This window comes from Tympanuchus pallidicinctus, unplaced genomic scaffold, assembly GCF_026119805.1.
Source record: "Tympanuchus pallidicinctus isolate F22 unplaced genomic scaffold, pur_lepc_1.0 scaffold11, whole genome shotgun sequence".
NCBI classification, from domain to species: Eukaryota; Metazoa; Chordata; class Aves; order Galliformes; family Phasianidae; genus Tympanuchus; species Tympanuchus pallidicinctus.
In genome coordinates, this window is record NW_026294627.1 from 21,121,432 (window position 1) to 21,137,084 (window position 15,653).

The following is a 15,653-nucleotide window of genomic DNA, read 5'->3' on the forward strand; positions in this document are numbered from 1 at the left end:
AGTTAGATAATTAAATTTTAACAGATGACACTCAAGGTTTAGTGTCTAGGTGTTTTTTTTCATAGATGGTGGATACAGGTACCGCAAACAAACCGAGGAAGCAGGGAGACGATCAGGAGTGCTTTTCCTGCTCAGGTATATGCATCCTTGCTTACAAGCGTGCAGACATATGTACCTTCTCAATTCTCATCTCTTCAGTTTCATGCCTCCTGCGTTCCTGTATGCAAAATATCAGAGCACTTGTTTTGGAGGCGAAAAATATGGCCTAGTGCCAGTGAGAAGTAGACTATTTTAACTGAGTAGGAAGTCATTCATTTTGATACCTACCATAGCTCAATCAGTGCATGGGGTTTTAGACTAATTATAGATCTGCACATGGCAAGAATATCAGGTACCCTGGAACCCTGTCAAAAATGTTGGATATTCAGAACTATCTTCCTGTGCACCTATGGTACTCACCATGAAACTACTATTTCATGTTTACCTTGCATTTCTTGTAGGTTTTCCACTCATCTTGTTCTTAAGTAAACATCATCCAATCCACTTAAAATAGTGTGTTATATCACAGGGGATAGAAAAAAAGGTACAGATTCTTTTCACACCATTTTCTCCATCTTCACTACGAAAAGTCCAACTCACCAACCCCAATCACACACTCATATAAACAAATCAATTATTCTAAATTACACCTGGGTAACTGGTTTGAATTTAGTTTTGGCTAGTAGGAACACGTAAGTAGTGTAGATTGCTTGTAATAGGTAGGGAAAAAGACATGAAATTCCCAAAACGTTGCTGAAAAATGGAGAGGTGTTATAATAGCCACATTTTTGCTCCGCTAATATACATGTTATATAAGTGTCCGCTGCAGCAGTTTTGGTTTTAAAGCAAGTTAAACTCTCTCTCTCTTGCACTAAATAAACTTACTTAATGTGCTTCAAGGAGTTCAGAATACTGCCTCAAATCTGCCTGCAATAAGAGTACTGCAAGTTATTAGGCAGTAATTTTTAAACAATAATACCATAAAGTGATGTGGTCTGAAGGAATAAAACCACCTGGTATCCTAACAGCTATTTAAAACAGCAACATTATTAGCATACCCATAAGAAAACAAAAGGCATGCCTACAGTCTTGAAAGTTTTAATCAAATTTTCATGCATAAAAAATTACTCAGCTGTGAAATAAGACAAATATCAAATCAGCTGTTGCCTAAGGTGTCTACGAACGGCCAAGAGAAAAAAAAGGCAAAACTAGAGATTCAGTTAAATGCAGAGCTTCTCAGCATTCTGTTTTCACAGATTAAATGCTGATGCTCAGAACAAGTAAGCACTGCACTCTTTAAAGCAAACCGCTTTTAGACGCCGGCACTAAAAGCGCATTCACACCTGCGCACATCTGCTTCACACACTGACATGTGCTGTGACAGGGACAACAAAGCCTGCCTGCCCGCCATCACCGGGCACACACAGCTGCCAGCCCACCCACACTCCAGTCTGCTGTACCTCCGTGATGGCACTGCTGCCTTCAGGACTCACCACAACATTGATTTGGCTACCATCAGAAAAGCCAGATATCAGCTTCCAAAGTTCAGAAACAACACCAACTCCAGGACTGGCTCTAATTCAAACATCCCTAGGCAGCTTTTCCCCCTAATATTAATGGGTTCTCCTTGAATGCTAGCTGGTTCAGGCAATTACATTTTGTATTGATTATTTAGATAAAAGTAAAGTAAACAGGTTTAATCGTGCTGGCACTGAGCTAGCAGAGGGATAGCTGGAAAATGGAGCTTTACGAAAAACATCTGCTAACACTGTAACACTTACTTAGGTGTGTGAAGTCCCAGTGTTGTCTTTCTCATTAGAGAAATTTTAAGTATTTGCAGACAGAAAATGCAGTGGGGCTGGAAACTGGCTACAAAAATATTTTTCATTTTGTATATCACAGTGTATTTCAAACATTGTTCAGAGGAATGCTCTAAAATATATAGGTGAGGACATCAACTTTATGAACAAACTATCTGAAAGCACAGACTCTATTTTTCTTGAGTACGTGAAGTTAGATTAGTAAAGAAATGACAGGCAATCTGTATTAATATCAATTTATTTTGCTTCAAAGGAGGGTACACAGCGTTCAGATTCTGTTACTGGGTATCTTAACAGCACATCATTTTTTTGTGTCTTCAGCACTAACAGATATTACCTGCACAGCACAATATGTTGTGCAGCTGACATAAGCTCTATACTCTCTCCTGGGACTGCAATTTTCCTTTCTCCAAATACTCTCCTTTGACAGGTGCTTTCCTCAAATGATAAAATTCATTTTTTTCCCCCAAATACAGAGCCAAAATATTGAAATAGCAGAACCGTCATTACCTAACTATATCATTCCCTCGGTTCATTTTGGTTTTTTAATCTCCCACATGGCTAAAAAGTTTTATCAAATTCTATTTCTTTCACAAGATCAAAACCAGCACAATTTGGGCACAAGTTATTATGTGTACATTCTCAAGCATAGATTTTGGAACAGATTTCTTTACTGACTCTGTTATTTTCTGCCATTTGTAGCTGGATCCTTAACAACAGATTTTGCACTCCAGACAGACAGGAACAAACCTAAGACAGTCTCTAATTTAGAGCAATTCTAAATCTCCTGTATGGGCAGGTCCGCAGTCTCTGAAAGCACCATGAGCTTCACTGATTAATCCTCTTGATTTTTTACACTATCCTCACATTAAATCATTTTTAAAAAAGGCCTTAGTTGCTGGATTGTTCGATTTTCTTTTCTATTCAACATAAATGAAATCGATACATGATCGCAATATCTAATGCTCCAGGACAGCTGTTCCCTACATCTTTTTTTATAAACAGCTTTAATCTAGAAAGACATTGTGGTTTATACGTTCACTGTACAGATCTGTGAAGTTCTGACAAATGGAATTACAGAATCACAGAACTGGAGAGGCTGGAGGGGACCTCCAGAGATCATTGAGTCAACCCACCTGCAAAGCAGGCCCCCTACAGCAGACTGCACAGGTAGGCATCCAGGCGGGTCTTGAATATCTCCAGAGAAAGAGTCTCCACAAACTCCCTGGGCAGCCTGTTCCAGTGCTCCGTCACCTCACTGTGAAGTTCTTACACACATTTGTGTGGAACTTCCCATGCTCCGGTTTATGGCAGTTTCCCCTTGTCCCATCACCACACACCGCTGAAAAGAGGTTGGCTATGTCTCTTCGACTCCCACACTTAAGGCGCTTATAAACATTAATGAGATGCCCTCTCAGTCTTCTTTTCTCAAGGCTGAACAGACCCAGGTCCCCCAGCCTTTCCTCATAGGGAAGAATAAATGTTCCTAGTCAGTATTAGCAGGACTTGTCTCTGATCTGCATCTACGAAACGTGAAGCATCTCAGAATACATCAGTATTTCTCCCTCTGGTAAAAACTACAGAGCTGTCTGCATCCAGTCTCAAACCCAAAAGACTCCCATGAGAAGAACTATCATTTGCAAAGAGATTTAAAAAAAAAAATCCAGTTTTATTTGTGTAGGTTTGTCCTCATTATTAAATGCTCATGGATCATTTCAGGCAACTTATTTTATTCCAGAGCTAGGCTCCTTAGGCTGTATTCCCCCAGTCCATCTTTTTTTTTTAAGCAGAAAAATATATATGCTGCCTTCCAGCCCTGCAGTAACAGCAACTATCACTAAAAAATTATTCTATTACAGTTTCTCATGTCAGCTATTCTACAGGCTGTTGAGGTTGTTAAAACAAAAAGAGCATCCTAAGTCATAGAAATATTTTTTAATACAGCTTCACTGCTCTTCTGCAGGAATTTTTCTTCCTTAACCCTGCATCTTTATCAGAAGCAGTCTTGTTCTGTAAATTGCCTTCTCCTTTCTGCACAACAGTCTTAACAGTGAAAAATTTCTCCTTCCTATTTCAAAGTAACAGGAAAAAAAGAAAAAAAAGCAATTCCAGTTTTTGTGTTTTAACCACCCTCCACTTAGTAATAATTAGCCACCTTCAGAAAACTTTTCTTGACCCAGGTCGTTCAGTTAAGAGAAAGAGCTCTTAGGTTAGCTCCCTTCAATACATTCTAAGACCCTAGAGGACAGTCTTCCAAAAGAAAAAAAAATCAAGAGTAATAATGCCTTCAGAACAAAATTTTAGAAAAGCTCTGACTGAAGAATAAAAGAATTCAAAAAGCAGCTCCATGACCTACCACCTACGGGTGTTCAGTTCCATGGCAACGTAAGACTTCCTAATGATTAGTCAGCCTTATGTTACTTCATGCATAATATTAGCATACAATCCTCCTGCAGCGAGCTACGCTAAGAATAAAGTTTATTCGAAGGTGATGTTCACAGAAGTAACCTGAGCTGTCAAGGTAGCGCTTGGAGTTTTTTAAATGGGAAATTTCTGTAGGTTGCATTTTGAAAATAGCAGCATGGAGGCAGTATTCCAGTATATCTGGTAAAAAATTATTTTGGCAACGCAGACCAACACCAGCATTATATAGAGGCCTTCTACTACATTAGTTAAACTCTTAATACTTGAATAGACTGATGTTCTCATATCCAGAACCTTATCACATATGTATGCATATATAAATATGAATACCTACCACTGATGTGCTGTTTCCAATTTTACCACTTTGAAATGCATCCAGGTTGTTTTTGATTCTCTTTTAGATGCTGTACTGGGGTTTGAAATGATTTTTTTTAGAAAAATCTTCTACTAAATATTAAGGATGAATACATTTTCCTTAGATGTCTTCTGAAGGCTTCTGCTTTCTCAAAGCTAATGAACTACAGATTTTAAATCATCTCTTTTCAAAAGGTTTTGCCAGTACAAAAGGAGCTGTGGACACTCCTGGCTTTATTAAAAAAGTGAAGACAGGACAGCACTCTGGGCATAGGGCCTGTATCTAGTATGAGTAATAGAAAATTATAATTGCCAAATTTTAATAACTCAGACCAACTTCATCAACAGTGAGTAGAGTCTCAATATAAAATCCCTCTGGCACAATCAATACTATCCAATAAACAGGCATCTCTCCAGGGCACATTCTAGGACAGTTCAGTGGATGGCACATTTCAGTCAGGTTCTCAGACTGAATAATGAAGCACTGATACTGCAGGAACTGCTGCTCATCACAAAGATATCTCATACAAACTCATAATAACTAGAGAAAACAGAACTATGCTGCTTATACAAAGGATCTCCTAGAACAGGACTACAGGGCACATCTTTTCAGAAACAGATCAGTTTCCAATAGCTTCTTGCACTGGAAAGGACCCACAAGCAGTGAAAAATAAAAGCATACTTGCCAAGATAACTAGTACTTTATATTCCATTACACCAAAACAAGATGAGAAGTACATAGCTAAACAACTAGGAAAGGTATTCCTAAACAATGCTGAAATTAAACTCCTTTATGCTTGTCACTAAAGTTAACAACCTTGGGGAAGGGAAGAACTACATACAGCCATCTTCTATTGCTTCCCTATCTACTGGAACAGGAAAAGCAAAATATAAGACATCTCTCTTAAACAGCATTTTCAAAAGAAGCTGGAATATATTCTAGTTTCAGCTGGAATAGAGTTAATTTTCTTTTGAATATCTTGTTTTGGATTTAGGATGAGAATAACGTTGATGACACACTGCAGAATTAAGTCAAGGATGTTTCAGATCCTCACGCTGCCCTGCCAGAGAGGAGCAGGGATGCACAAGAAGCTGGAAAGAGACAACCAGATCAGTCGACACAGACTGTCCAAAGAGATATCCCATACCATATGGCATCATGCTGAGCAATAACACTGGGGGAGTTAGCCAGTGGGGAGGCTGGCTTGACACTAGGGAGCATGTGGTGAGGAACTGCATTGCACATCACTTGTTTTGTATACTCTTTTATCATTATTCTTATTTTCCTTCCTGTTCTGGCCTATTAAATTGTCTTTATCTCAACCCACAAATTTTACCTTCTTTCCAATTCTCTCCACCATGGCACTGTGGGGGCAATGAGCAAACGGCTGCATGGTGCTGAGCTACCTGCATGGTTAAACCACCATGGCATATTTGGAAGCTATCATCTTCTCAAGATACACTGAATGGAGCATTTTAAAATCTGTGAACTATGCCCAAAGGCTGTCAAAAAAAAAAAAAAAGTTACTTCTGTGAAAATGGAGATATCATGCAGTCAAATTAAAAGCCCAAATGCTAACAAAATAATATGAAGATCTATCCTGTTATGCCCACTGAATTTCTATGTTACTCACCCAGCACTGAAAGTCTGCCTTATAAAATTGGAAAAAAAAAAAAATTGGAACAGCTCTCTTAGTATTTGGATATACAGCTGAAATATTTATATTTTGGGAAAATATCTTAAAATATGTTGTAAGAAAAATCTCATCTGAACTAATCTGATTAATCTAAATAGTCCCTAGGAAGATTCAGTTCAAGAAATTATAACACAAAAAATAAAATGAAAAAGTAAAAATATCACAGTATAAAACATCAGTAAAAATAAGCACATTCTGTCTACTCTGTTATTATTAACAATGCCTACGATGAGCAAAATCTCAAATATATTTAGATAATACTGAGATCAAAATTTTTTTCTTTTACTTAAAACAGGCTTAAATTTTATACTATGATCTTCCCACTAAAAATGCAATCTAACTACAAATCTGTTACTGAGAAAAGCTTTGTATTTTCGGGTCCATAATTTGTAATATTTTAATATTAAAAATAAACATCGTATTTGACAAATGAAGATATGCACACTCCAATTTCTTAATGCAAATGAAACAGGAATTTCCATCAGTTCTAATTTACCGATGGTGTCTCATTCATGCTATTTTTAACAGGTGCCAGAGAAAGCCAATATTGCAAAAAACATATTGAGGAACATTTGGTTCAGTGAGGGGAGTGAACTAGACTCAAGTGCTCCAAGAGTCAGGCTCTTTCAATGAGCTACTGTTTCAAGCGATCACGATTTTTCCTCGTTATACACACAGGCAACTTTTTCATAAGAAAATGCTGAAAGATGACAGCTCTGCAAAAACACGGCTGGTGAGGAGGTAGGGAAAGAAGAAAGAAAGACCACAGCGTAAGCCTGTACTGAAAAGGACTTATGTAATCTTGAAAGCTGGGATGTCTTTGTTCCTGTTTACAAATCTGTCAGTGGGCAGCAAAGATGCATGGTTTAAAAGACCAAACCTTCCCTCCAAGATATGCAAAGGCAGAAAGGTGAGAAGCAATGACCTAAATAAGTAGACCTGTAAGACAGAGTAGAGAATATTCAAAGCTTGCAGACAACACATGAAGAAATGAGCTTGCATAATCAAGAACATATCTATAAAAAAAAGTCATATGTTAAAAAAGAAATCTTGTGTTGGAAAAAATAAAACAGAAAAAAGGAACAACATTCTGTGAATGTATTTTCCATGTGAACACTTCATTCAACAAAAGAATTATGAAAGATTTTCTTTAGTGGAACCCTACGTGATGCTAACAACTATCTCATGATTATGCTAACAGCTGGTTCTCGGTATTTAACTGCACGTTAGCATTCTGTTTTTAAGGGAATGTTGCAACTGCAGGTAAGTTTAACCCAAGAGAAACAAACAAGTCAGGCTCATACTACCATATGGCCACGCACTTCCCATAACCAGATCTGAGCCACTCACCAGGAAAATGCATACGGGAGATTTGTATTCTAGTGTGTTTCCTCTGGCTAACAAGTCTACTGTGATCACTGCCTGTCTGTACAGAGCCTGGCATTTCTCCACAACCAACTCAGTAACATCAGACACTTTCTAGAGAGTTAGGGTTGTGATCAATGGTTCTGTGTCAGAGTGGGGGCTGGTGATAAGCTGTGTCCCTCAGGGGTGGTCTAGGGACCAGTGCTCTTCAACACTGTCATCAACAACACAGACGGTGGCATCAAGTGCACCCTCAGCAAGTTTGTGACAGCAAGCTGAGCAGTGCAGTCGATACACTGGAAGGAAGGGAAGCCATCCAGAGGGACCTAGACAGGATAGAAAAATGGGCCTATGAAAACCTAATGAGTTTCAACAAGGCCAAGTGCAGGGTGCTGCACTTGGGTCGGGACAATCCCAGGTATTTATATAAACTGGGGGAAGATCTTGAGAGCAGCCCTGAAGAGAAGGACTTGGGGGTCCTGGAGAATGAGAAGCTGGACATGAGCCAGCAGTGTACGCTTGTAGCCTGGAAGATCAACTGTGTTCAGGGCTGTATTAAAAAAGAGGTGGCCAGCAGGGAGAGGGAGGTGATTGTCCTCTTGTGAGGCCCCATCTACCAGAGGCCCCCAGTACAGGAAGGATATGGAGCTCTTGGAGCAGGTCCAGAGGAGGGCACTAAGATGATCAGAGGGCTGGAGCACCTCTCCTATGAGGAAGGGTTGAGGGAACTGGGCTTGTTTAGCTTGGAGAAGATGCTCCGGGGAGACCTCATCGTGGCCCTACAGTACTTGAAGGGAGTGTATACACAGGAAGGGGATCAGCTGTTTACAAGGGTGGATACTGATAGGATAAGGAGGAATGGTTTTGAACTGAGCCAGGGGAAGTTTAGATTGGGTATTAGGAGGAAGTTTTCCACAGATGGTGCGACGCACTGGAACAGGTTGCCCAAGGAGGCTGTGGATGCCCCATCCCTGGAGGCATTCAAGGTCAGGCTGGATGTGGCTCTGGGCAGCCTGGTCTGGTGGCTGGAGACCCTGCACATAGCAGGGGGGCTTGAAACTAGATGATCATTGTGGTCCTTTTCAAAACAAGCCATTCTACGATTCTACAGTTCTATGAGTTCGACATAGCAGTAGTTGCAGTGATCTCAGTGACAGCAGAGTTCTATCAGTTTTGTTAAAACTTCACAACTGTCAGCCTGCTGGATTAAAGGAATGCCCCACTAATTTCCCTGCAGTGAGAAGTGAGAGGGGATGAAGATAAGCAGGGACGAACCAAGTGGGAAGGAGCTCAGGGTACAGTGCTAAGATGTGATGATAGTGGGGGGATGACACTGGGGATCTTGAAGTAGAAGAGTAAAGGCGGCACTGGATGCAGATCCACGGGGAAGCAAGCAGTTTTCACTCTGCCTGCTCTGAACAATTAGCGTAAGTGGAATATACAACCAGAGGACTAGTCCCTTCCTGCCTTTGTTTCTGCCTCATACACAGAGTATGTCTCTAAGGCCCAGCAGTTGATGACATTTGAAAATATCACACTGTGCTGGAACACTTTATATTTATGCCTCTGTTGAAAGCAAAGTTGTATCTCAAAGTCCCTAGAACCCACCATTATTTTCCAATTGCCAAAGCACGACTTTTTGATGAGGGCAGAGTAAGTCAGCCAGCATACCCTCCTCTCCTAAGTCCAGCCAAAAGCTGCTTAACACATCAGTCTTTGTCCTATAAATCCTACAACCAATTTCCCCTTTCTCCCCCCTTTAGGAAGGACAGAGTAATGAAGGTTACAGAAACCTGACAGTTATTAACAGGGATAAACATGATACTCCTGACCCTAACCGCAGTTACTGAATGAGATGCGTGTGCATGCCTCCCAGCACACACACGTGTGCGGACATCGCAGGGCTCAGATTTTCCTGGCAAGCCGTCTGCTTCTGGCAAGACGATGCAGTAAAACTGCTGGCACCAATATGTTGAGCTGAGGACGAACACAGGCCAGCAAAGTCAGAGTGAAATTAGGTTTCAAAGATTCCAGTCTTAATTTTCCCCTAAAAAAGAGTCATTTTCGTCATTGTTTCCATAGACATAACATGTGTTCTTGACAAGGGATCTGAAGCTTTTTCTACACCCAGTCATTTTATGTTGGTTACGTTCTGTTTGGAGGCAGATACTGGCTTTGGTCAGTCTAGATTGAAGCTTTTTTGCATGATGCATCTCCAAGGTGATGAATTCTGTCACACTTAGGAGATAAACTGCAATCTTAAGTCGCAGAAGGCACACAGCCAACATTAACTAAACATAAAAGTAAAGCATTTTTTTAAATTTAATTTTGATATTGCCAAAAACTGTTGCATTTTTATAGTGCTATGAAAGAAACCTCTGTATAAACCAAGATGTTTTCATTTAGGGGCAATCTCTTGGGTTACTTACATTGCCAGATCCTACTTAGGTGCCTAAATAATAGCTGATTGCAAATATTTTCTTGAGTATAGTTCTTAAATCCTAATCTCTGACAACATGAAGCTGAGGGTTATAGAAAAGCATCCTCTAACTTCTTTTCTTCTTAGAAAACTAAACCACCACCAGTTAAAGAAAGCCTAGGATTTCTGGGAAAGTTTCCAGAGCTGCAAGCTAACAATGCCTGAAGCAGTCACTGCCACATTCTACACCATGGAATTTTTTCCCTTACAGGCTGGCTGATGTAATGGTGTGCTTCATTAATAAAATTTTTCTGTGCTTACACTTCCCACAAAACCTTCCTATGAAAAGAAAATCATCGCTGGTTGTTTGACAAAAAAGGAATATTTACTTCTTAATGCTGTGGTCATTCTCACGCATTTTCATGCCCTATCTGTACTTCTCTTCATGGAAGTGTATGCGACCATCCAATCTATCAATTAGGTCAGAAGTGGAGATGACTGCTAGGAATTATGACAGAGGTGGTGTCTATTGATTCTGTACTTCATGTGATAAGCAGTGTGCTTAATACGAAAACCATCTGTACATCAAGAAAGAGATGAGAAACTGTAATATATGGTGCTGACTGCTTATTTTGCTCTTTGACGGATCTCTAATTAACTTACTTTTCTTAACTGCCAGAGATATGCAATGCCTCTTCCTAAAAAATATATAAAACAGAGAAGAGAGATGATATAAAGAAGGAGCATGCTGAAGAAGGACAGGTTTCAAACCAATGAAAGGCAGAACTAATTGTTCAACTTAAAGAAGAAAAAATTGATGGCGCTTATGACAGTCCACAGACATTTCCTACGAAAAAAGCAATCATCTGTTTTCCATGTTCACAGCAGATAAGAGAAGCAGCAATGGGCTTCTTTTAGAGCAAGGAAATCTCTGGTGAGACAGCTGAGAAAAAATCTAGGAGAGTTCAATACTGGAACAGAAATTCTGCAGAGGTTACAGAATCCCCATTATCAGAAGATTTTAAGGGGCACACTTGACAAGTGTCTATCACAAAAGAAACAGGTCATGTTAATTCCACTCTAGACAGGACAACTGACTCACTTCTAGGCTACTTCTTCTGAATTCCTGATTCTATCACTTTCAGTAGGTGCTGTCTTGTGCTGGAAGCAGGATATAGAAAGATGGCTAAGAATGATGCAGACTGATGAGTTCATTGTTGTTTTCCTTCCTGCTGGAGTACAATTCTAAAAGCTGGTTCCACAACTTTTAAGAAATACAATGCAGATAATAAGAATCATACCAGGCATGCAGATGCCATTTACAAAAGCAAACCAGACATTTCTGGAGCATAATTCATTCAAACTGTTTTCAACCATTACCTTCAACTGAATCAATCAAACATTTATCACCTACTGTGTCAATAGGTCTACATGTTATTTACCAAGCAAGGAACCTGCTGGGATGGGCTCAGCTGCTTCTCTCGGTGTAAGTTACTTAGTTTTACCTAAGATTAATCCCAGTGTAGGCAGATTGATTTTCCAATTTCAACAAACCCTGCCACTATTATCAGGAGCTCTGAACCTAAACTATAGAAATAGGGCATTCTTCCTGAATGAAAGTAATTCCCTCTGACCCAAGAGCCCAGAACACCTTGATTATTTATTTTCTGTCCCTTTCTTTACACTTTCAAATTTTGCTTTTCCTTACTCCTTACGCTGCAACGCCACAACTGTTATTGTCATCACCCAGCTGAAAATGGTAAACTCTGGAGGGATGCAGATACAGAAACAAGAGCATTTCAGAGAATCAGAGAGGCTTTCCCTGTCCTACACTGTCAGACAGCACTCAGTAATAATTTCAGTGTTGTCAGGTTAACTGTGTATTAGGAACATACATACTGTGTATGAGGAACATACATACATGCACTGTGATCACACAGTCTTCATTTGCCAAGCAAAACAACCTAAGAACTCGTTGCTTTTTTTATTCTCCCTTCAAATCTTGTACCTATCTCAGGGAAGACTGAATAGATACATACTAGTTGATACACCAGCTATTAATGGCAAGCAACCTAAATAAATTGTCTTGATTCCAAAATTTCCCAAAAACACAGAGCAACAATGATGTGCACTTTGCAAAGAAATCAGAAACAGTCTTATTTTCTTCTCCTTCTTAGCTCCAGTGGTCAAAACAGTTGATGTTCACTAGAAAAGCAAACACCAGAACACGTTGCTGAAGTTCTATTTCCAGTCAATACTTTCAGCTATTTTTTTTTTCTTTCAGTTCAGCATAATGTGAGTTTAAGCGGAAATTTTCCAGAAAAGGATACTGCTTACTGAAAGAGATAATGATATGTGAAACAAAGACTAAGCAGAGTCAGGATATGACTGTACTTTGACACTGTACCTCCAAAAAAGAACAAGTTACTTGATTCAGACAAATCTGTTATCAGTACTTCTTGAGTCAGCTTTGGAAAAAGCTGCCACAGGATGCAGTGAGGAGACACTGGGCAGTCACAAGTGCCATCTTTTAGGTAGGAGATACAACTGAATCCAGACCATGTAGTCTAATACATAGCTCTCCACTTCTGTAAGTCAAAGACTGCAGTGCTGGCCACATTCCCACCTAGAAAACCCCCAGTACACAAGTATGTCCCCCTTACATTTCTAAATCCTGTCCTAAAGATAGCTGATGTTATCCTTTCATTTCTACTTTCTGATTTACTTACATTAGAAGAAACAGCAATTTCATTATTTTAAAGAGCAAACCTGGTGCACTGTTTGTTTTGTCTTTATTGTAAAGTTCTCTAGGACTCACCCAGAGAAATATGAGACGTGTGTCTGCTTCTGCCTGTGACTGATAAAAAATGTCCTTTCCTTCAGTAGCAAAGATACCTGCTTTTTCAGGCACTATATGCTCAAACACGAGGTGTGCACAAGCTGGCTCCTTTCGCTCCTACACAAGTTAACAGAACATTTGCTTGGATGCAGCCAAACCGTGTAGCCTTCCACCTCGAGGCAGGATGGCTATGAAGCAGCTACTGTTATAACAATCTTTTTTCTGATTCAAGTCAACTTTTCTTTGAAGCCTTTGATATTTCATTAAAAAAAAAAAAAGAGAATTTGGTAACAGTTCATTACAGACTTTCTCAAGCCTGAGAAAGAACAGGGAAATTAAAACCTTTACTGGGTCTTGTTCTATACAAAAAACAAACTCAAGTTAAATGGCAGCTGTTTTCAAACGCAAAAAGCTTAGATTTTCTTTTCTTACTATTGCCATTCATAACTTATGAATAGTGTTTATAACAAAGCTGCAAATAAAGTGTATTTTACTTAAAGGATTATGTATATCAAATGAGTCATTCTTACAGCCAGTCTCTGAGAAACACAGAATTCCCAGAATTTTCTCAGATGACTTCATCTACATTTGCTAATTACATTTATCTTTCATACACTACCTGTGAAGCACTACCTAAATCTCAATTATTAGAACTGTGAGTTGAGCAACTGTGACGAAGTACAGTAAATACAAAAATAGTGAGAAAGACTTTGTGAAATAGGAGTTAGTACAGGAATTAGTATTTCCTTTAGGTTGCATGAGCAGCTTTGGTAGCTTTAAAGTTGCTTTCAGTTACCTCTCATTTTCAAGTATTTGGAATTCAAAGAAAAAAAAAATTTATTATCTTTATGAAATCAAAATAGGTGATTCAATTTTGGCTTAGTTAGCATGATACAAAAAGCACTCTTTTACTCTGGTTGTAAAAGTTTTTAAGATACATCCTCTTACCACTTTCATCCAGCAAGAAATCATCCTGGTAACGGAACTTTTCCGGTCCACATGCAATAAAAATGTCATCATCACCAAAGAAATCCTGAAGGCACATCACCTGTAAGCAAAAAGGAAAGGAAGGCATTGTATGAAACATCTCATCACTGGAACTGTAAAAACAATAAATCCCTCCTTGTCTCCATCTGCATGAAAACTCTTCACTTTTAATGGAATCAACAGGGCTTCATCTGCAGATAAATTTCCAAGCTGTGCTCTGACCATCTGTTACAAGTGAGAAACACTTTTATGGACATGCAGGAAGAGAGAGATAAGACAAAAAGCCCTAACGTCACATTTATTACATGGTGCATCAATGGGATATGAGGTAAATGCCTTCTGATTACGCATACGGTCCCATTCAGCTGTTAGCGGATAATCGATTTGCTTTTGCGACCGCATTTCTACTCGTTGACAGCCACGAATATAGGTAACAGTTTTGGATGCAATATGTAATTATTTCTGCAAAATCTTGCTGACAAGGAATGAAACTCATATGGGTGAACTGAGTCTCCATCAAACATTCCTCATCTCTGTCAGCAGTCAGTGTAATTTTTCTTCGTTGGCACCAATCTGAACAATCAGGTGAGCTGGAATTGAGTAAAAGGATCATCCTTTTCTGCTCCCAGATGTGAATAACCAGGGTTAGGTTGGTGCAGTTTTATGTTCCTGCGTGAGATTTTCTTACAATACTTCGCAAGGTACTGTTTAAAAGTTTAATATTTCTATTTATATGACTATTTTACTGTTGTTCTTAAAAGAATAATCAGTAGCTTTCCACTAATCTGACTATGGACTTAGCGATACAGTTTTGAAGAATTTAAAAAATGTCTTAGACATCCGACTACTTTTAAAAAACCAAATGTACTTTGTAAACAGTATTACGTACTGTTCCTCTTTTACAAGAAAATTTTACAAGGTTATGTTTGCTTACATGGATGCAACGTTATAATGTTTTGCAATTAAATAGAACGCTAATGTTTGAACAGATAAATTTCAGTTTCATGTCAAGAGCACACAGACAGGAAATTCACACATGAAGCATTTACAAAATTGTCAAAATATCTGAGAACAGTCCAGCTGAAGCAGTTCGCCTCCCTCATTGAAAGCAAAGACAAAGTCAGTATTTGAAGCCTACAAAAACAGAAGTGAAAGAATTAGCTAATGAGGCCAGACAGGCTTCTGCAGACTTCAGCATGAAAACAAAACACACACCATCACCACTTCCCAACCTCCAGCCACGGGTAATGGAGGGGCTATAAAATTCACATCATGCTTCCCAGACATATGTCAGAAGGCTCTGGCATCTACAGCAGCTATGAGTCTGAATGCTAGGAAAATCGTAACAAAGAAAAATAGTAATACATATTGTGACTTGCTAGCAGAGTAAGACTTGTAATTAGAACTATTTTAACAGTAGAGAAATAGAGAAATAGCAGCTGAAAAATGAGAAAATCAAGAGCAGAACTAGCTGAAATAAATGCCAGAGAAGAGGGAAAAGTATTCTCAAAATTGTTCCGTTCTTAAGCAGCGCACATCATTTTAAATGCAGGTCCACCACAGCCCTGTCCCTACCAACATTCTTCTGTACACACCATATGGTATTTGAACACTAACATCAAATATGTAAATATTTCATGGATCTTTTTCCCATGTTCCTACTCAGTTTCTGTTCTATTAGTGTATCAGCCTCAGCAACCTTTTTATAT

The 15,653-nt window shown here is 39.1% G+C and overlaps 1 protein-coding gene across 3 annotated transcripts in view; it reads right to left on the minus strand.

Moving 5' to 3' along the window:
- The window catches only part of DCLK1 (doublecortin like kinase 1), a 229,945-nt gene that overhangs the window by 97,690 nt on the left and 116,602 nt on the right, over nt 1–15,653 (minus strand). For all 3 annotated transcript variants that reach the window (XM_052671018.1, XM_052671020.1, XM_052671022.1), the window contains exon 4: nt 13,906–14,005. In XM_052671018.1, the coding sequence (XP_052526978.1) occupies nt 13,906–14,005 (100 nt within the window). The remainder of the gene's footprint in view (nt 1–13,905; nt 14,006–15,653) is intronic.